Raw genomic sequence first — 22,554 nt, forward strand, 5'->3', positions numbered from 1 at the left:
ACTGCATTATATGATTGCTCAGTAAGATCTTTAACCATGACCATTTTTAAGTCTTTTGTCATTTACAATTATTGTTTTATTCTGAAGCTTTTGCAAAAGTGCTTCATCTTTGAGGAAATTCATGGAAAAAACTGCCAAGTACAAGTTTCTGATAACTAAGATCAATCAATTTGCCTTCACATGAAAGGGGCAATAATGGACTTTTCAAGGATTTACTCAAGGCTTCTTGCCCAGCCCCACAGTGTCATGGATGGTGGCTCAAGATCTGTGCCTGTTCTTCTTCACATAAGTAAAATGGGCCTGTTACTCTGATGACATAATGTTAACATGTGAAGAAGACTTGCCTCTGCTGCAGACCTTGCTGGAACATCTGTGAGAGAGAGAATGGGCAGTGAACCTGCAGAAAGTTCAAGGCTCAGGTACCCTCTGTAAAGCTTTTGGGAGTTTTTTGGTTGGGCAAGATGTGTATTGTCCCAGAAGCTGGGATCGATAAGGTAGAACACTATTCAACTCTTAAGAACTAGAAAGAGATTCAAGCCTTTGTAGGGATTTGGGGGTTATGAGGACTTTTATTCCGACCTATCACAGTCTCTCTCTCCCTTATACAGCCTGGTGAGGAAAGGGCACATATAGGAATGGGAATCTGAGCAGTAGACCACCTTTGAGAAGGGAAAAGTTCTACTGAAGCAATTTAAAGCTCTGTGCATCTCCCAAGCAGGGCTACCATTTGAGTTAGATGTGTCTGTAACTCTTGAAGGTTATGGGTTTGAGCCCTGTGGCAGAGACAAGATAGAGTACCCTAGGATTTTGGTCCCAGCTCTGGAAGGGGGCAGAAACCCAGTGTGCCCCCATGGATCAACAGCTCCTAGCAGTATATACAGCTCTCCTCCAGGTAGAGCCTCTTACAAAGGACTAACATATCACAGTAAGAATTTCCTTTCCTATCAAGGGCTGGGTTTTGAGAACACGTTCCACCAACTCACCTCAGCCATGGCTCAAACCCCACTCTAAGGGGCATATTTATTTGCAGCAGGGGAGTCTCTAAAAATGCAGGTGCGGCCCTGGCCGGTTGGCTCAGCGGTAGAGCGTCGGCCTGGCGTGCAGGGGACCGGGGTTCGATTCCCGGCCAGGGCACATAGGAGAAGCGCCCATTTGCTTCTCCACCCCCCCCTTTCCTCTCTGTCTCTCTCTTTCCCTCCCGCAGCCAAGGCTCCATTGGAGCAAAGATGGCCCGGGCGCTGGGGTTGGCTCCTTGGCCTCTGCCCCAAGCGCTAGAGTGGCTCTGGTCATGACAGAGTGACGCCCCGGAGGGGCAGAGCATCGCCCCCTGGTGGGCAGAGCGTCACCCCTGGTGGGCGTGCCGGGTGGATCCCAGTTGGGCGCATGCGGGAGTCTGTCTGACTGTCTCTCCCCATTTCCAGCTTCGGAAAAAAGAAAAAAAAAATGCAGGTGCTACTAGAGTATGTACATACTCCAAAGGCTCCTGCCCCTGTTCTTGTGGCAGCCTCCAAGGCCTGCAGAGAGGGAATGAGGGAAACTCCTGCTGATGCCTGGAGAAAGGGACAAACTGCAGCAGCCACAGCTGAACTCAAGAGTGGTTTGGCTGGTGATCACTCATAAGTAATGGTATAAGTGGCCCTGACCAGTTGGCTCCATGGTAGAGCATTGACCTGGCGTGTGGATGTCCTGGGTTCGATTCCCAGTCAGGGCACACAGAAGCGACCACCTGCTTCTCCCCACCCCTCCCCTCCCCCTGCTCTCCCTCTATCTCCCCTCCTCTAACTTGGAAAAGAAGAAGAAAAAGTAATGGTATAAGTGACTGAACCTAGGTAAGTCCCCTATAAAACTTTTTTTTTTTTAACAGAGAAAGAGGGAGAGTCAGAGAGCGGGATAGACAGAAAGGGAGAGAGATGAGAAGCATCAATTCTTTGTTGCATCTCTTTAGTTGTTCATTGATTGCTTTCTCATATGTACATTGACAGGGCAGGAGGGGGGGCTACAGCAGAGCAAGTGACCCCTTACTCAAGCCAGCGACCTTGGGCTTCAAGCCAGCAACATTTGGGCTCAAGCCAGTGACCATGGGCCATGTCTATGATTCCACGCTCAAGCCGGATGAGTCCGTACTCAAGCCAGTGACCTCTGGGTTTTGAACCTGGTCCTCCACGTCGCAGTGCAATGCTCTATCTACTGTGCCACTGCCTGGTCAGGCTAAACTTTTAAGATTCTGATGGGCAAGAGATCCACTCATTGTGCAGTCACTTAAGAAAAGCCTCTTAAGTTTAAGTTTCCTTGCCTCTTAAACCTGCCACTTACCAATCTGGAGTGACTTTGCCTCCTTCTTTAGTCTTTCCTCACCCTCTGTATACAGGAGCCAATTTGCAAACTAACAGACCATTCCTACTGATATGTTTCTACCTCATATATATATATATTTTTGTAACAACCTTCTTTAATCTGGCTCTATCTATCTTTTCTCGATAAACCTATCCTTCCTCCTGTATCTTTAATTCCCAATTCCCAGAATAGGCCAATCTCTTTCTTATAATACAATCTACCTTTGATTAGACTGTTCCCTCAGCCTAAGCAACTCTTTTCCTGCCTTACAAAACTCTTCCCTGCCCCTACCTCACAAAATCTGTTGGATTGGTACTGATCTAAATCACATCTTTCATGAAGTCTTTCCCACTCTTTCTACCAGGCAGAAATGACTGTAATGCAGATGTAGTTCTCTCATAACATCAAAATTCTTTCTGTATTTGTTTATATACTTCAGAGACAGGGTTTTATCCTTTCTGTCTTCCATTTTTCCTACCATCTATCTAGTCATCAGATTTGTCAATTCTACCATAGAAGTGTCTCAAACCCATGCACTCCAAAGCTACTCCACTATCCATATGAAACCACCCAGATTATTTCAACAGCTTTCTGTCAATTAGTTGTACTAATTCCAGCTCTCCATTCATTCAGTAATTATTGATACTAATCTTATAGGGTCACTTCAACTAGGCCCTTGGATCACAAAAATTAATACATGGCCTATGACCTTAAACAAACTGGATTTCCAACAGGATGAGATAAATACTATACGAGGGATCAGTAAAAGGATGCCAGAGAAGAAAGACGTGAGTTGGTCTTAGGAGAGTTGGAAAGAAGGTAATCAGAGGCTTCCAGGAGGAAGGGAGGCCTCAAGTATATGCAGGAGTTATGTAGAATATAGAACAAAGTGTTTCAGCAAAGGGACACATAAGGAACAAAGGCTTAGAGTTAGGAAGTTAAGAAAGGAAATACAAAGTAATTTATTTCCTAAAATCTAAAGTCCTTTCATATTGCTATTAAAGTTAAGTATCTAAAGGTAAATTTGGAAATCTAATACTTTGCCAAAAAATAAGTCTAAATTTCTCTTTAGCACAGCAACCTGGGCCCTTCATAATCTGGCTCGAATCTGTCTTTAATAATCCCCTTCCTATACAAACACCAGCTCTCTCTTTATCTAGTTTGCTTTGACATAACACCATCTGAAATCATCTGGTATTATATAGCACAGCAGGGTCTGCTAGGACAGTACTCACCGGTAAGATGGGCGCCGTGCTAAGATCCCGTGCGCTTTCTGTGAGGAGCCTATACTATCAGATGAGTCCTGAGATTCTTCACTTTCTGATAAAGATGATACCTAAAAAACAGAAATAGTTTCACTGTGATGAACAATGAAAGTGGAAATGAAGTTAATTTTTACTTTCAAAAAAATGACCCGTCTCCTACCCCCAAATTCACGCACTTGTCATTAAATCAAAGGTCTAAAAGAAAAGAAACAAAAGGAAAGAGAAAAAGGAGAAAGTTTATTTCAGGAGCCCAAACTAATTAAGGGAACATAAAACTGGCTCAGAACTACGAAGAAATTCTATTCCCAAAATAAAGCAATACTATTTCACTAGAGCTATAAAAACCAATCTCTGATCTCCACCCTATTGTTATACTGATTAACCTTACTCAGAGTTTTTCTTTAATCATTAATGCTATCTAACTTTGAAATATGATTAGATATCCAACTAATATCTCATTATTAAGTATATTAATAACACTGAAGAGACTGCTGAATATGCAAGCCTGTAAATCTGGGAAAAAGTCTGGGATACATATACATTTGCAAGTCACAGCTCTTTAGATGGTCCTCCTGCAGCCATGGCTTTATAAGAGCGAGTTGGCCCCAGGTGCTGAGGATGGCTCCATGGCCTCCGCCTCAGGTGCTAAAAATGGCTCAAGTTGCAACTGAGCAAGGGCCCTAGATTCGCAGAGCATCAGCCCCTAGTGGGTTTGCTGAGTGGATCCTGGTTGGGGCGCATGAGGGGATTTGTCTCTGCCTCCCCTCCTCTCACTAAATTAAAAAAAAAATCCAAATCATTCAATTTAGCAAGGTAGAGGTCACTGACAAGGGCAGGTATAAACATATGCTACTTATAAATCTGTAATAGCTTTATCTCACTTCACAATTAAATGAGATAAGACATGTAAAGCACTTGACGCATGGCACACGGTAAGTACACATTAAATGTAACTATTATTGCCGGTGACTCAGTGAATAAAGCACTGGCCCAGCGTATGGATATCCCAGATTCAATTCCTGGTCAGGGCACACAGGAGAAGTGACCATCTGCTTCTCCCTCCATCCCCCTCCCCCTTCATCCCTCTTCTCCTGTAGCCATTGGCTTGATTGGTTCAAGTGTGGCCCCAGATGCTGAGGATAGCTCCTTTAGAGTGCATCAGCGTCAGGTACTAAAAATAGCTCAGGACTCAAGCACTGGCCCTAGATGGAGTTGCTGAGTTGATCCCAGTCCAGGTGCATGCAGGAGTCTGCCTCACTATTTCCCCTCCTCTCACTTTAAAAAAAACCCATTACTCATAACAAACCCTTTAAAACTATGTCAATACAGTAACCATATGCAAGCTTTTAAGTTATAATACTATCTTACAATTGAGAAAACAAGTAATTTTAAACTTTTAAAATGTATTAAATTTGTGCAAATTTGCATTGTTACACCTGACTTCACCTTCATTTTAAAAAATAACATAATCCAAACAGGCTTCTAGAAAGGACATAAATTAATTCTCTACATTACAACTACTATCTATAGAAAGTTTTCCTCTAAATTATTTAGACTTCAATCTTAAATTTCCAGAGAAGCTTCTTTTACATTCTATTATCTTCAAAAACAAGTTTTAGGCCCTGGATGGGTTTGATCTCCAGTCAGGGCACATATAAGAGTCAACCAATGAATGCATAAATAAGTGGAACAACAAGTGGATGTTTCTCTTTCCCTCAAATCAATAAATAAATTTTTAAAAATTTAAAGAAAACAAGTTGTAATGTACAACTACTTATTTATATCTTACATTAAATCTTATTTTTTGGATAGAAAAGAATCTATAATAATTAAGAAATAAGTAACAAATAATGACAAAATAATAAAAAAATTTGTCACTTTCATGTTTCCTTAAGCTTTAATAATATATTTTTTAAAGATTTTTACAATTTATTTACTGATTTTAGAGAGGAAGGAGCAAGACTGAGAGAGAGGCCAGGGGAGAGACAAGGGAAACACCAATTCAGAGTTGCTTCTCCCTCAACCAGGTTTTGAACCAGCAACCTCAGCATTCCAGGCTGACGCTTTACCCACTGCGCCACCACAGGCCAGGCAGTGTTGATTTATAAGAATAAATTTATAAGAATATGTATAAGAATAAAATCTTCATACAAAAACTCAAACATCCATGTAGCAGCCTTTTCCTTTCATACAGGAAAACCACATATAACTGCAACTCGTGATCTGACAACACTGCTAGACACTATATTCAGGAGGAAAAATGGAATACACAGCTTTTTCTCTAGGATAGCTGCTTCTAAAAATGAGAGATGACCAAAGGCATTATGAGACTGACAGGAGCCAGAAAATAAATGGGGAGAAAGATTAGGAAGAAAAGGAACCCAGGATGGTTCTTTCCTTCCTTTGTGTTGGCAGGTGTTAAAATGAATAAATATAAATGAGAACTTTACTATGAGAGCTTTCTTTGATTTGACCTCTATAAAACGTAAGATAGGTAATTTCTTACTTTGCTAAGATGCTGACAATATCACCCTTGCTTCTGAATTCTCTTTTTGAAGAAGGATAGGTACCCCTGTCATATAAAAAAATAGAAAGAAAAATGCTTTCCCTTAAGAAAGCATTTTCTTAAGTTCTAAGTAGTAATTTCCCCCCAAATTGTCTGTTTTCACTGGGTATTGTATATATGAAACTAGAAATTCTAAAATTTTTCTATTTGCCTCATCTGTTCTATAGTCTAATTTCTATCACAACTTTATTATCCTGATTTATACTATAGATACTATAGTAACTACAGCAATTTCAATGAAGACTCGGTATAGAAGTACCCTCTCTCAACCACTAAGTCTTTGAATTTCTGTACCGTTTGCACTTGTGGTGGATGAAGTACAGAAGACTGAGCTGTCTGGATGACCCCCTGAACCTGTACTTCCTCTCCAGGAAGAGGTACAATTGTCACTGGTGCAGATCCTCTTAATATCTAAGAATAAAAATTCATTAACAAAATATATACTGTATCTATGCACATAAGATAGCCAAGTTCTTAACACTGGAGGACACATTTCATAGCTTATTATATTTAATGACATCTATTAACCAAACATTAGGTATCTTCTGTGGGCCAGAGACTGCACTATGGGGTTAAGAGTACAAACTAATTACAACAGAGTAAGGGCTACAATATAAGAGGAAAAGTACAGAGTACTGTACTGTGGGAGCAAAGTAAGAGTGCTACTTCAGCTGGATCTTAAAAGATAATTCCCTGAAGGTGTGTACTGCTGAGCGGGTTGGAAGGTATTTTGAGCAGAGGAATCAACTGTGCAAAAACACGGAGGCTGCATTAGCACAAGTTATTCTAAAGAGATCTGGATGAAAACCAATCAGGAGTCAAAAAGTGAGAGAAATACCAACTTTGAGCAGTATCTTTAAGGAAAGATAAATTATTTCAAGTAAATAATTAAATCACAAGTTCATAATTTATTTCTGGGGAAATCAAATGGGGTTTCATGGAAATACTACAATAAAATGCTAAACCAAGAAAAGCTCACCTATCATCCTGCAAGGCTTTCTTAGATAAATTCTTCTTTCAAGAAGCTTTTTCCTGCCCTAGCTGGATAGATAGCTCAGTTTGTTCAAGTGTTGTCCCAATAAATCAAGGTTGTGGGTTCGATCCCCGGGGTCAGGGAACATACAAGAATCAACCAATGAAATCTTAAATGGAACAACAAATTGATATTTTCCTACCTCTCTCTCCAAAATCAACAAATTAAGAGAGAAAGAGAAAAAAAAGAAGCTTTCTCAGAAATTTTCAGGTAACAGATTTCTCGCCTTTCCTCTGGACTACTATGGTTCATACCACTCATCTTGGACATTAATCACAAAAAATCCAAGTTGCTTTTCAGGTCACCTTCCTAACTTACATTAAAGGTTCTTTTCCCCTTCCTAAGATTGCATTAAATTCCAGTCTATCATTCTCCAAAAATGCCCAAGTCATGAACTTTTGTATATAAAATTTTATCCAGCTACTGAGAAATATAAGTTCTCAGCACAAATGACTCCATCTAACCTCCCCCACACACACAATAAGAACGTGACCAAATTCTAACACAACTTCTATCAGCTCAAGGCCATGTCTCTAGGATAACCCTAACCCCTTTAAAATGCCTGCCTGAAAAAGAAAGTTCAATGCTGCCAAAATAATTTACTGTTTTTTCCAGCCCAAACCTGACTATAGGTGCCCTGGATGGGTAGCTAAGCTGGTCAGAGTATCCTCTCTATACACCAAGGCTGCAGGTTCAATTCTGGGTCAGGGCACAGATAAGAATCAAACAATGAGGAGCCCTGGCTGGTTGCTCAGCAGTAGAACGTCGGCCCAGCATGTAGAAGTCCTGGGTTTGATTTGTGGCCAGGGCACACAGGAGAAGCACCCATCTGCTTCTCCACCCCTCCCCCTCTCTTCCTCTCTATCTCTCTCTTCCCCTCCTGCAGCCAAGGCTCCATTGGAGCAAAGTTGGCCTGGGCTCTGAGGACAGCTCCGTGGTCTCTGCCTCAGGTACTAGAATGGCTCTGGTCGCAACAGAGCAATGCCTCAGATGGGCAGAGCATCGCCCCCTGGTGAGCTTGCCGGGTGGATCCCAGTTGGGCACATGCGGGAGTGTTTCTCTCTGCCTCCCTGCTTCTCACTTCAGAAAAATACAAAAAGGCCCTGGCCGGTTGGCTCAGCGGTAGAGCGTTGGCCTGGCGTGCGGGGGACCCGGGTTCGATTCCCGGCCAGGGCACATAGGAGAAGCGCCCATTTGCTTCTCCACCCCCTCCCTCCTTCCTCTCTGTCTCTCTCTTCCCCTCCCGCAGCCAAGGCTCCATTGGAGCAAAGATGACCCGGGCGCTGAGGATGGCTCCTTGGCCTCTGCCCCAGGTGCTAGAGTGGCTCTGGTCGCGGCAGAGCGACGCCCCGGAGGGGCAGAGCATCGCCCCTGGTGGGCGTGCCGGGTGGATCCCGGTCGGGCGCATGCGGGAGTCTGTCTGACTGTCTCTCCCCGTTTCCAGCTTCAGAAAAATAAAAAAAAAAAAAAAAAAAAAAAAAAAAAAAAAAGAAAGAAAAATACAAAAAAACCCCAAAAAACCAACCAACCAATGAATGCATAAATAAGTGGAACAACAAATCAATGTTTCTCCCCCCCCAAGACAATAAATAATAAAAACAAACAAACCTGACTATAGGCCCCCAACCTAATTTTTCTTAGAACATTTACTTTAGAAAACTTGCAGTTGTAAATCCTTTCTTTGATCCTTAAGATATAATTCTCTTACAACCAGAAATGTCTTTCTCAAGAATTTGGGAACCATCCCTTGAAATGTAATCAGCAAGATAGGGCTCTGTCTCTGGGAGGGTAGGAGCTGAACTTTGATAAGCATCAATTAGCAAAACAGCTGGCTTAATCACAATGACCAACCTTCCTACCTAACAACATTAGTACTTTTCTTTAGCATAGCCCAGTGCTCCCACCTTTGATTCAGCAGTGTTGAGCTCAATTCTCTTCCCTACTACACTAGTTTGAATGGAATCCATCTTGCCGTCTTTACCAAGTGTCCAGCTTTGTTTCTCTTTGACAACAGCTCAATACAGAGATGTAGAAATTAAAGGGTAAAACTAGACTGAGAATTCACAAATCTAAAGAGTCCAGATCTGGAGTTACCATGACACTCAGAAAATAAATGAAAAGTCCCCTTACCTTTCAGATTCCCACTTAAGCCAATTACGTAACTAAAGTGGAAAGCCTTAATAGGATTCACTTGCATTTCTAAAACAATAAAAGCAATCATTGCACGAAGTGGACCTGACAAACATAAAGGAAAAAAAGCACCAAATTTTGTTTTAGCTTGTAGTTGTCCCTCTCCTTTATTACCACTGTTCTAACCTCACAAAATAATAAAATGCTCATTATTCAGGCTCCCAAAGCCTGGTGTCTTTCCACCCACACTCTCAAACTTGATCATCTAAACCAGGGGTAGGCAACCCTTTTTATTCCTACTGCCCACTTTTGTATCTCTGTTAGTAGTAAAATTTTCTAACTGCCCACTGGTTCCACAGTAATGGTGATTTATAAAGTAGGGAAGTAACTTTACTTTATAAAATTTATAAAGCAGAGTTATAGCAAGTTAAAACATATAATAATAATTACTTACCAAGTACTTTATGTCGGATTTTTGCTAAATTTAGCAGAATAAAATCTTTATAAAATAACTTACTATAGTTAAATCTATCTTTTTATTTATACTTTGGTTGCTCTGCTACCGCCACCATGAAAGCTGGAACGTCCACTAGTGGGTGGTAGGGACCAGGTTGACTACCACTGGAACCCTGAGATCTCTCTCAAAGGAGGAAAAGAGCAAGTTAGTCCTCCAGTTTTAACCTGGGGCTGAAATATAGATGACTACCTTCACTTACTACTTTTCAGCACTAACAGAGCCTTCTGTAATGATGAAAATGTTCTATATCTGTACTATCCAACAAGCTAGTCAATAGCACATGTGTGTATCAAGCATTGTAAATGTAGCTAGTGTGACTGAGGGACAGCTTTTAAATTTTATTTGATTTTTAAAATTTTTATTTATTCATTTCAGAGAGGAGAGAGAGAGAGAGAGAGAGAGAGAGAGAGAGAGAGAAAGATGGGGAGGAGTAGGAAGCATCAACTCCCATATGTGACCAGGCAAGGCCAGGGTTTCAAACCGGTGACCTTAGCATTCCAGGTTGAGGATTTATCTACTGCACTACCACAAGTCAGGCTTAAATTTTATTTGATTTTAAGTAATTTAAATTAAAATTGAAATATCTACCTGTGGTTAGTAGCTGCCACACTGAATAGTGCAGTTCTAGATCTTAGAGATGTAGAACCTGCTAGTACACTAGGGCTCCAAACTCAGAACCCCTCTTAGGAGTTAAATTGGGAGCTAACCCCATAGGGTTAGTTGAGCTTAAAGCTCCTCTTATGTAAGTGAGTAGGCAAAAAATTAGCACACTCCTTAGCTATCTAATTGGGGGGTTCCTGGACTGTGAACAGTTGAGTGAGGGAGGGTGAAGAGTTAGTAGAGTGGTGTATGGCCAGTAGCCACAGCCACCATCACAGCCGCCTGGCCTGTGCAGGTTCCCATTAGATTCGGACAGATGGTAATGAAACAACGGAGCCAAGAACTGGTGGGCCATTACCTTTAATCCTAGGTCGCACCCAGCAGGTGAGAAACACACACAGTGGGAAAACACTTCCCTTTCCATTCAGGGCTCCCAAAGCCACTGACTCATCCGAGTTTCCTAGAATCAAAGGTTTCTACCTCACCAGCCTTATTCACCTCTGTTCCCCATCTCCTTCTCTCCACACAAACTGGCTTCTCCTTCAGCATTCCGCCATCTTGGCTGCTTCTCCTCTGCAATGCTAATAGCAGGAAAAGAGAAAGAGAGAGAGAGAGAGAGAGAGAGAGAGAGAGAGCGCCGCCCCCCGTCTGCCCCATTTTATACTGTAGAAATCAAAACCTTTAATCCAATATACAAACAAGGAAGTCTCTGATACAGTCACTTCTCTGAGGCATAATGGGATTCCTCATGAGAGTGCACCACCCCACATCATGCAACAGTCAAGGGCAGGGGTCCCCAAACTATGGCCTGTGGGCCGCATGCGGCCCCCGAGGCCATTTATCCAGCCCCCACTGCACTTCCGGAAGGGGCACCTCTTTCATTGGTGGTCAGTGAGAGGAGCACATTGACCATCTCATTAGCCAAAAGAAGGCCCATAGTTCCCATTAAAATACTGGTCAGTTTGTTGATTTAAATTTACTTGTTCTTTATTTTAAATATTGTATTTGTTCCCGTTTTGTTTTTTTACTTTAAAATAAGATATGTGCAGTGTGCATAGGGATTTGTTCATAGTTTTTTTTATAGTCTGGCCCTCCAATGGTCTGAGGGACAGTGAACTGACCCCTGTGTAAAAAGTTTGGGGACCCCTGGTCAAGGGTGTGGGGAAAAGTTTTGAAAAGATCTTAGTATTAAAAGGGTGGGAAAGGCACAGTCGAAGAGGGGCCATCAGGAGGAGGCTTAAAAACTAACAAAGGGAGGCTCAAACCCTTACCCCAACAATGCAGGAGCCTGCTCCCCTGAAACAGTGGCCTTCATCCACTGTCCAGGGCAACAAAAGAGGGGGACTCCCTAGAAACTCAAGAAAAACCAAGCAGCTGATGATACTACCAATAAGGTAGCCCTAAAACCAGTGGGGTTTTTAGGAAATTTTAATGACTTTACTAGAACCTTGTTGCCAAAGGTTTATTCGCAACCAATTAGAAAAAGGTTTTGCTAGCAGGAAAGGGATAATTAAAAAAAGCCAGTCTTAGCCTGACCTGTGGTGGCACAGTAGATAAAGTGTCAACCTGGAAATGCTGAGGTTGCCAGTTCGAAACCCTGGGCTTCCCTGGTCAGGGCACATATGGGAGTTGATGCTTCCTGCTCCTCCCTCTCCTTCTCTCTTTCTCTCTATCCCTCTCTCTCTCCTCTCTAAAATTAATTAATTAATTAATTAAAAATAAATAAATAAAAATTAAAAAGCCAGACTTAGAATCTATTTCAGAAGGCATAATGTCTGAATGTTTAGTTTGTGCCCAAATAAAAGGTGTACCCCCTATAGAGAAGGATTTATGCCTTTTAAAATAATGTCTGGAAGACCCCCTCCCTTACTACCAAAACTCAAAGAAGAGATAAAAGTTGAGTTAAGTAACCACTCCTTCCTTAAGTACCTATAGGATCTGCAGATTACTCAGCAGGCTGTTCAAAAAACTGTCCAAAAGGTTGTTGGTCAAATAAGTTTATAAATATGATATATATGTTTGCTCGCTTTTAGTTTGCATTGGGTGTGGGGGACAGGTTGTAAGCTGGCAGGGTCATTATAGCCTAAGGCTTAGTTTTAAGACTAAGCTTTTCCCTATACCCTTGACTACTGCATGATAGGGGGTGGTGCACTCTCATGAGGAATCCCAGATAAGTGACTTTGTATCAGAGACTTCCTTGTTTATATATTGGATTAAAGGTTTTGATTTCTACACTATACAATGGGGCAGAGGAGCCCATGCAAGAAGAGGGCAGAAAAAGGCCACATGGAGGAGAGGAGAGGCAGCAAAGATGGCGGAGTGCTGAAGGAGAAGCCAGTTTGTGCAAAGAAAAGGAGATGGGGAACAGAGGTGAATAAGGCTGGTGAGGTAGAAATCTTTGATTCTAGGAAACTTGAATAAATCAGTGGCTTTGGGAGCCCTGAATGGAAAGGGAAGTGTTTTCCCACTATGTGTATTTCTCGCCCGCTGGGTGTGACCTAGGATTAAAGATGATAGCCCACCAGTTCTTGGCTCCGTTGTTTCATTACCATCTGTCCGAATCAAATGTGAACCTGCATGGGCCAGGCGGCTGTGATGGTGGCTGTTGCTACTGGATTTACAGAGGTGCTTCCAGCACTGCCAGGAGATCTGGTGCATCCTTTTCAACCTGGGGACTCAGTCTGGGTAAAGAAATATATCACCCAAGGACTGACTCCCACGTGGACGAGTCCACACACCGTGATCCTGACCACTCCCACTGCTGCCAAGGTAGAAGACATGCCCACCTGGGTCCACCATAGCTGGCTGAAGCCTGCAGTCCCAGCAAAGACACCCTCGTGGACAACGGAGACTGACCCCACCAACCCTTGTAATTTAACCCTAAGAAGGACAGCAGCATGCCCTGCTCCAGCCACAAACAGGAAGCTGGTTGGTCTATGTATGGCTAATGCATGAAGAAACTCACTGAGGAACTCCTGTTAATCAGACTTTGAAGGAGAAGGGAAACTGGAGTAAAAGGAAAGCCAGCTTAATTGTCACTACAGGTTAAGATTTTTTTTTAAGAATTCTGACTAAAAGGAATTGTATAGTTTTAATAATAAAAGGTATATTGCAGTGGATAAAGCATCGACCTGGAATGCTGAGGTCGCTGGTTCAATACCCTGTACTTGCCTGGTCTAAGGCACATATGGGAGTTGAAGCTTCCTGCTCCTCCCCCCTTTCTCTCTCTCCTCTCAAAATGAATAAAAAAAAATTTTTTTAAATAAATAATAATAATAAAAGGTACAGATTATGGAAATACTTTTGAAAGTGAAAAGAAGAAAGTAAGTTGTTATAAAAGCCAGTTATTTCTGAATAGTTAATAAAGTTTATAAAAATTAAGAATTGCTTCATACACCTTGTTAAAATGAGTCAAGGATTTAACTCAGAATATAAAACCAGTGGGGAATGTGGTAAGGAACAAAAGAATTGCAAAAATTAATATTAGTATTTTAGAAGAAAAAGTCAGGCTTCTTGGCCTGTCCTTCTTCAGAGAATAGAGGGAGAAGGATATGGGAGTTTCCTGGCTTGCAAGGACAACTGGGTCATTTAGTTTAACTATAGTTCTCTGAAAGGATTAAGGTTATCTGAAGAACTTCCTTTCCCTTTCAATAAGAGACAAATTTACATACCCTACACTGATTTTAACTCTCCCACCCTTCCTGGAGTCCTGAGAGTAACATATACCTCTAGACAAAAGAGGAGAGATAGACATTAAAAGATTTATGAATGTCTTTGATATGTAAAATGACATCACTATTGTGTTACCTTGAAAGTTTTAACATTGTTTATAGATGCTCTAGACAAATGTTATAAGCTTGTTAATGATTGTGTCATGATGTCATGCCCCCCAACCTGTACGTAGTCAAGGGTATATAACCAGCCTCAGAGTTATATTTGAAATTGCACAATTTGGGTCAGCTATACCCCATATTAGTCATATGCAGCTGGCCTAATCAATAAAACTCCTCAAAAATTCATTTGGACTTGGTGTCCCTACATAAACCTGCAGAAGGTCGGTACTTTACAACACCCAGGGCCCATATTCGAACCAAGGGAGCCACTGGCTGTGGGAGGGGAAGAGGGAGAAAAGCAGATGGTCACTTCCCCGTGTGCCCTGACTGGGAATTGAACCTAGGACATCCACACTTCAGGCCAATGCTCTACTGAGTAAACTGACCAGAGCCAAACAGATTTTCTATAAATATATAATACTTGAAATTTTAAAAATCGTAGTTCAGCCTGGCCAGGTGGTGGCACAGTGGATGGAGTGTTGGACTGGGACGCAGAGGACCCAGGTTCAAAGCCCCGAAGATGTCGACCTGAGCGCAGGCTCATCTGGTTTAAGCACAGCTCACCAGCTTGAACACAGGGTGTTGGGCAGATAAAATATATTATGCTCTCTTTGTTAAAGATGGCACTGCCCACATGGAAGCATCGCCCAGGTGATATTATTGTGTGTGTTGGGGGCGGGCTGTGGGCAGGCAAGATGCTTGTAGCCTGTGGCTTGGTTTTAGGACTAAGCCTTTTTGATGTGGGCTGGTACAATCCCATCATGCCTCAGATAACTGACTTTGTAATAGAGACTTCCCTATTTTGTATACTGGATTAAAAGTTTTGATTTCTACAGTATAAAATGGGGGCAGAACAGAAGCTTGCTCTCTCGGTTCCTGAGATTAGCATTAGAGAAGAGAGCAGAGCAGAGAAAGGCCATGTGGAGGAAGCCAGGAGAAGAAGCCAAGATGGTGGAGTGTTGAGTGATGTAAAGCCAGTAGCCAGGGCCACCATCACAGCCGCCTGGTCCATGCAGGTTCGCATTGGATTCGGACAGTCGGTAAAGAAACAACGGAGCCAAAAACTGATGGGCCATTATCTTTAATCCTAGCTTGCACCCGGTGGGCAAGTAAAAACATACACTGGGCTCCAAAACCTACTCACATTCAGTGCTCACAAAGCTACTGACTTATCCGAGTTTCCTAGAATCAAAGGTTTCTAGCTCACCAGACTTATTCACCTCTGTTCCCCATCTCCTTCCTTCTCCCTGCACAAACTCTGCACTAACTGGCTTCTCACTGAACACTCTGCCATCTTGGCTGCTTCTCCTGGCCTCCTCCACGTGGCCTTTCTCCTCTAATGATGATCTCAAAAACCAAGAGCGCAAGCTCCTGTTCTGCCCCCATTTTATACTGTAGATTCATAACCTTTAATCCAATATACAAAATAGGGAAGTTTCTAATACAAAGTCACTTATCTGGGGCATAATGGGATTGTACCACCCCACATCAAAATGGGGGGGAAAGGCTTAATCTTAAAACCAAGCCCCAGGCTACAAGGATCCTGCTTGCCTACAGCCCACAGAGACACACATTAATATCACCTGGGCAATGGCCTCCACGTAGGCAGCTCCATCTTTAACAAAGTGAGCATAATACATTTTATCTGCCTGTAAAGCCAGGAGCCACGGCCAGGGCCACCATCACAGCAGCCCGGCCCACGCAGGTTCGCATTGGATTCGGACAGTCGGTAAAGAAACAGCGGAGCCAAAAACTGATGGGCCATAGCCTTTAATCCTACCTTGCACCCGGCGGGCAAGTAAAAACATACACTGGGCTCCAAAACCCAGTCACACTCAGTGCTCACAAAGCCACTGACTTATCCGAGTTTCCTAGAATCAAAGGTTTCTAGCTCACCAGCCTTCTTCTCCTCAGTTCTCCATCTCCTTCCTTATCCCAGATACAAACTCTACACAAACTGGCATCTCACTCAGCACTCTGCCATCTTGGCTGCTTCTCCTGGCCTCCTCCACGTGGCCTCCTTCCGCTGCTGGCTCTACTCTCTCTGCTCTCTCATGCTAACCTCAGGAACCAAGAGCCAAGTCCCGTTTTGCCCCCATTTTATAGTGTAGCTTCACAACCTTTAATCCAATATACAAAGTAGGGAAGTCTCCAACCCAAAGTCACCTTCTGAGGCATGATTGGATTGCACCACCCCACATCAAAAAGGGTAGGAAAGGCTTAATCCCAAAACCAAGCCCCAGGCTACAAGGATTCCGCCTGCCTTTAGCCCACCCCAACACACATTAATATCACCTGGGCGACGGCTTCCTCGTGTTATCTTTAACAAAGTGAGCATAATACATTTTATCTGCCCAACAAGTGAGAAGCCAGTTTGTGCAGAGTTTGTGCAGGGAGAAGGAAGGAGATGGGGAACAGAGGTGAATAAGTCTGGTGAGCTAGAAACCTTTGATTCTAGGAAACTCGAATAAGTCAGTAGCTTTGTGAGCACTGAATGAGTGGGTTTTGGAGCCCAGTGTGTTTTTACTTGCTCACTGGGTGCAAGCTAGGATTAAAGATAATGGCCCATCAGTTTTTGGCTCCATTGTTTCTTTACCGACTGTCCGAATCCAATGCGAACCTGCATGGGCCAGGCGGCTGTGATGGTGGCCCTGGCTACTGGCTTGAGCAAGGGGTCTGTAAAGCCAGTAGGCACGGCCACCATCACAGCCGCCTGGCCCATGCAGGTTCACATTTGATTTGGTCGGTAATGAAACAACGAAGCCAAAAACTGGTGAGCCATCACCTTTAATCCTAGCTTGCACCTGGCAGGCAAGTAAAAACACACACTGGGCTCCAAAACCCACTCATTCAGTGCTCACAAAGATACTGACTTATCTGAGTTTCCTAGAATCAAAGGTTTCTAGTTCACTAGCCTTATTCACCCTCTGTTCCCCATCTCCTTCCTTCTCCCTGCACAAACTCTGTACAAACTGGCTTCTCCTTTTTCCTTCTGCCATCTTGGCTACTTCTCCTTTCCTCCACGTGGCGTGGCCTTTATCTACTCTCCTCTGGCCTTTATCTGCTCTCCTTTCTAATGCTAATCTCAGGAACCAAGAGAGCAAGCTCCCAGTCTGCCCCATTTTATAGTGTAGAAATCAAAACTTTTAATCCAATATACAAATAGGGAAGTCTCTAATACAAAGTCACTTATCTGAGGCATAATGGGATTCCTCATGAGAGTGCACCACTCTGCATCATGTAACAGTCAAGGGTGTGGGGAAAAGCTTAGTCTTAAAACTAAACCTTAGGCCTGACCAGGCGGTGGCACAGTGGATAGAGTGTTGAACTGGGATGCAGAGGACCCAGGTTTGAGACACTGAGGTCGAGGTCGCCAGCTTGAGCGCGAGCTCATCTGGCTTGAGCAAAAAGCTCACCAGCTGGGACCCAAGGTTGCTGGCTTCAGCAAGGGCTTGCACGGTCTGCTGAAGGCTCACGGTCAAGGCACATATGAGAAAGCAATCAATCAACAACTAAGGGTGTCGCAACGAAAAACTAATGATTGACTGCTTCTCGTCTCTCTCCGTTCCTGTCTGTCTGTCCCTCTCTCTGACTCTCTCTGTCCCTGTAAAAAAACAAACAAACAAAAAAAAACTAAGCCTTAGGCTATAACAACCCTGCCTGCTTACAGCCTGTCCCCCACACCCAATGCAAACTATAAGTGAGCAAACATATATATCATATTTACAAACTTATTTGACCAACAGGGTCACTCACTCTGCTGCAGTCCCCCAGTCAGGGCACATATGAGAGGGCAGTCAATGAGCAACTAAGGAGCTGCAACAAAGAATTGATGCTTTTCTTCTCTTCCTCTTCCTGTCTCTGTCCCTACTTGTCCCTCTCTGTCTCTCTCTGTCACACACACACACACACACAAATTGTTGCTCAGATATACCAACAGATTAGATAAAGCTAATGGGAGAATTAGTGAGCTGGATGATAGCTAAGAAGAAATTATCTTAACTGCAACACAGTGGGACAAACAGATGCAAAACATATGATAGGTGACAGAGTGAGAAAGACTGAGTAGATTAGGGGCAAAATGTGAAGACATAATGGCTGAAAATCTTATATAAATACTGATAGACACCAATCCATAGGTTGAAGAAGCATAATAACCCCTATATGGAATAAAATTCCACACCTAAACCCAATCCAATGGAAGCTGTAAAACTAAAGAGATAAAAGCAACTGAAGGAAAAAAGGTTATATTCAAAGTAGAAAAAGTCTACTGATTTCTCAAAGGCAACAATACAAAACAGAAGCTAGCAGAATGTTATTTTTAATAAATTTTAAAAATAACCTAGAATTCTATGCCCAGTGAAAATACCTTTTAAAAATGAGGATGAGGCGGCCCTGGCCGGTTGGCTCAGTGGTAGAGCATCAGCCTGGCGTGCGGAAGTCCCGGGTTCGATTCCCAGCCAGGGCACACAGGAGAGGCGCCCATTCTTCTCCACTCCTCCCCCTCTCCTTCCTCTCTGTCTCTCTCTTCCCCTTCTGCAGCGAGGCTCCATTGGAGCAAAGATGGCCCGGGCGCTGGGGATGGCTCCTTGGCCTCTGCCCCAGGCGCTAGAGTGGCTCTGGTCGCAACAGAGCGACACCCGGAGGGGCAGAGCATCGCCCCCTGGTGGGCATGCCAGGTGGATCCCGGTCGGGCGCATGCGGGAGTCTGTCTGACTGTCTCTCCCCGTTTCCAGCTTCAGAAAAATACAAAAAAAAAAAAAAAATGAGGATGAGGCCCTGGTTGGTCAGCTCATTTGGTTCGAGTGCCATCTCAAAACACCAAGGTTACAGGTTCGATCCCTATTCAGGGCACATACAGGAATGCACAAATTATGTGGAACAACAAAAAAAGTGTTTCTCTCTCTCTAAAAATAAAAATCAATAAATTTTTAAGTCTGACCAGGCAGTGGTGCAGTGGATAGAGAGCCTGGGAAACAGAGGACCCAGGTTCAAAACCCTGAGGTATCCAGCTTGAGTGCAGGCTCACCAATTTGAGCGTGAGATCACTGGCTTGAGCATGGGATCATAGACATGACCCCAAGGTCACTGGCTTGAGCCCAAAAGTCTCTGGCTTGAAGCCCAAGGTTGCTGGCTTAAGCCCAAAGTGCTAGCTTAAGCAAGGGGTCACTGGCTTGGCTGGAGCCCTGGATCAAGGCACATATAAGAAAGCAATCAATGGACAACTAAGGTGCCACAGCTATGAGTTGATGCTGCTCATCTCTCTCCCTCCCCATCTGTCTGTCCCTGTCTCTCACAAAAAAAGAAAAAAGAAAAGCAGTGATTCTCAGCCAGCAATGATTTTGCCCTCAACCTCACACCTGGCAAGGTCTGGGGACATTTTGGGTTGTCACAATGAGGGATGCTTCTGACATCTAATGGCAGAAGTCACAAATTTTGCTAGACATTACACAGTGCACTTAGTCTCCCACAACAAAAATGTAGCCAGCTGCAGCAGCAGCCCCCGCTCTCCTCTCTCTGCCCCCAAACCCTCTCCCCAGCGGAAAGTTCGGATATGGAGGGCTGGGGGCACATGTGGAGGAAACCTGCGCAGAGGAAGGAAGGGGAACTTCTCCTGGAAAAGCGTTGCCTGCTGCCTGCCAAGCCTCCAAGCTAGTGGATTCGAGGTGGTTTTTCCCTCTCCTTGGCCTCCCCACTGAAGATTCCAGAAAGAAAGCTTGTTTCCAGTGCTCCTGCTGTCCAGTGACAACAGCCAGTGAAGCACTGCATGGGTCCCCAGCAGCAGCCCTGCCTCCCACACTGGGAGTTCTTCGAGAGGAAGGGGAGCAGGGATCCCATAGCTTAACACTGATTATTACCATGAAGTGTGTAAGATCTCAGAATTCAGCAATGATGTCAATGGTGAGTCCAAAGAGACACACCCATTTTTTAAGATTTATCTTCCAGAATTCCTTGGGAGCTCCTCTAGACTCACCCTGTTCTAGACATTCTGAGAAGGTTGCAAACTCTGCTGGCTGTATCATTTAAATAATGCTCGGTCACTCTCATAAACCTGGAATGTGATTTATTGTTTCTTTATTGTAATTTCCACAGGTGTTTGATATAATTACAAATTAAAATATTTCTCTTCTCAAAATAAAACAAAAAAAGTAACCAGCCCAAAATGTCCATAGGGCTGAGGTTTCTCTATATACTTAAGGTAAAAGAAAAGGAACCTCAAATAAAAGCTTAGACATGTAAGGAGTGAAGAGTAACAAAGTGATAAATACGTGGGAGGAAAGCAATGCTGCCTGACCTGTGGTGGTGCAGTGGATAAAGCATCAACCTAAGGCAGGGGTCCCCAAACTACGGCCCCCTGAGGCAATTTATCCGGCCCCCGCCACACTTCCGGAAGGGGCACCTCTTTCATTGGTGGTCAGTGAATACTTCCTGGAGTACTGTATGTAGCAGCCCCGCAAGCCCAGCGTCACTCATGTACACTACTACTTCCGGTGATGCGGGATGCATGCGTCGGCTCTGGAAGCACATCATATCACTTGTTACGGCTAGCAGTGACAAATATGGAACTGGACATTGAACATCTCATTAGCCAAAAGCAGGCCCATAGTTCCCATTGAAACACTGGTCAGTTTGTTGATTTAAATTTACTTGTTCTTTATTTTAAATATTGTATTTGTTCCCGTTTTGTTGTTTTACTTTAAAATAAGATATGTGCAGTGTGCATAGGGATTTGTTCATAGTTTTTTTTATAGTCGGCCCTCCAACGGTCTGAGGGACAGTGATCTGGCCCCTGTGTAAAAAGTTTGGGGACCCCTGTGCTAAGGTCTGACATCCCTAGTTTGAAACCCCCAGCTTGCTTGGTCAAGATACATATGGGAAAAAACTACTACAAGTTGATGCTTCCCACTCCTACCCCACCTTTCATTCTCTCTTTCTCTTCTCTCTAAAATCAATAAATAAAATCTTTAAAAAAAAAAGAAAGAAGGTTCTAAGGTCAGTGGATTATCTGAGAGGACTATAACAGTTCTGATTACCTTTACACTTTACTACGTAGGCATGCTGTAATTGGGATAACCACTAAAAAAAGTAGTAATCTAGTTTATGTACAGTCTAAATTGATACAAGTGATGGTGGGATAAAATGAGAATACTTCAAAAGAAGATATGAAAGGAGAGAACAGCCTGACCAGGTGGTGGCGCAGTGGATAGAGCGTTGGACTGGGATGAGGAAGACCCAGGTTCGAGACCTCGAGGTTGCCAGCTTGAGCGCGGGCTCATCTGGTTTGAGCAAAGCTCACCAGCTTGGACCCAAGGTCGCTGGCTTGAGCAAGGGGTTACTCAGTCTGCTGTAGGCACCGGTCAAGGCACATATGAGAAAGCAATCAATAAACAACTAAAGTGTCGCAATGAAAAACTGATGATTGATGCTTCTCATCTCTCTCTGTTCCTGTCCGTCTGATCCTATCTGTCCCTCTCTCTGACTGTAAAAAAAAAAAAAAAAAAAAAAGAAAGGAAAGAACATGTGGGCCAAAAAGTATAAAATAAGATGGTAGGTCTAAACCAGTAATTATGTTAAATGTACATAGACTAAAAGGTCTGTAAAGGCTAGAATACTCAAAGGAATACTATTTAGCCACAAAAAAGAATAAAATCCTGCCATCTGTGAAACAATGGATGAACCTCGAGAGCATTATGCTAAGTGAAATAAGTCATAGAAAGAGAAATAGCAGCCCTGGCCGGTTGGCTCAGCGGTAGAGCGTCGGCCTAGCGTGCGGAGGACCGGGGTTCGATTCCCGGCCAGGGCACATAGGAAAAGCGCCCATTTGCTTCTCCACCCCTCCGCCGCGCTTTCCTCTCTGTCTCTCTCTTCCCCTCCCGCAGCCAAGGCTCCATTGGAGCAAAGATGGCCCGGGCACTGGGCATGGCTCTGTGGCCTCTGCCTCAGGCGCTAGAGTGGCTCTGGTCGCAATATGGCGACGCCCAGGATGGGCAGAGCATCGCCCCCTGGGGGGCAGAGCACCGCCCCTGGTGGGTGTGCCGGGTGGATCCCGGTCGGGCGCATGCGGGAGTCTGTCTGACTGTCTCTCCCCGTTTCCAGCTTCAGAAAAATGAAAAAAAAAAAAAAAAAAGAAAGAGAAATAGCGTACAATTTAACTTATATGTGGAATTAAAACAAAGAGAAAAGAAGCTCATAGATACACAAAACAGACTGCTAGTTACCAGAAGTGGAGGTTTGTGGGGGAGCAAAATGAGAGAAGGAGTCAATAGGTACAAACT

At 43.6% G+C, this 22,554-nt stretch overlaps 1 protein-coding gene across 2 annotated transcripts in view; it reads right to left on the minus strand.

The window, feature by feature from the left end:
• Positions 1 to 22,554, minus strand: part of ATF1 (activating transcription factor 1) — an 86,007-nt gene that overhangs the window by 31,246 nt on the left and 32,207 nt on the right. For both annotated transcript variants that reach the window (XM_066368719.1, XM_066368720.1), the window contains one exon: positions 3,570 to 3,670. In XM_066368719.1, the coding sequence (XP_066224816.1) occupies positions 3,570 to 3,670 (101 nt within the window). Of the gene's footprint in view, positions 1 to 3,569; positions 3,671 to 22,554 lie in introns of those variants that run through there.

The sequence above is a fragment of the Saccopteryx leptura genome, chromosome 2 (assembly GCF_036850995.1).
Source record: "Saccopteryx leptura isolate mSacLep1 chromosome 2, mSacLep1_pri_phased_curated, whole genome shotgun sequence".
Classification (NCBI taxonomy): Eukaryota; Metazoa; Chordata; class Mammalia; order Chiroptera; family Emballonuridae; genus Saccopteryx; species Saccopteryx leptura.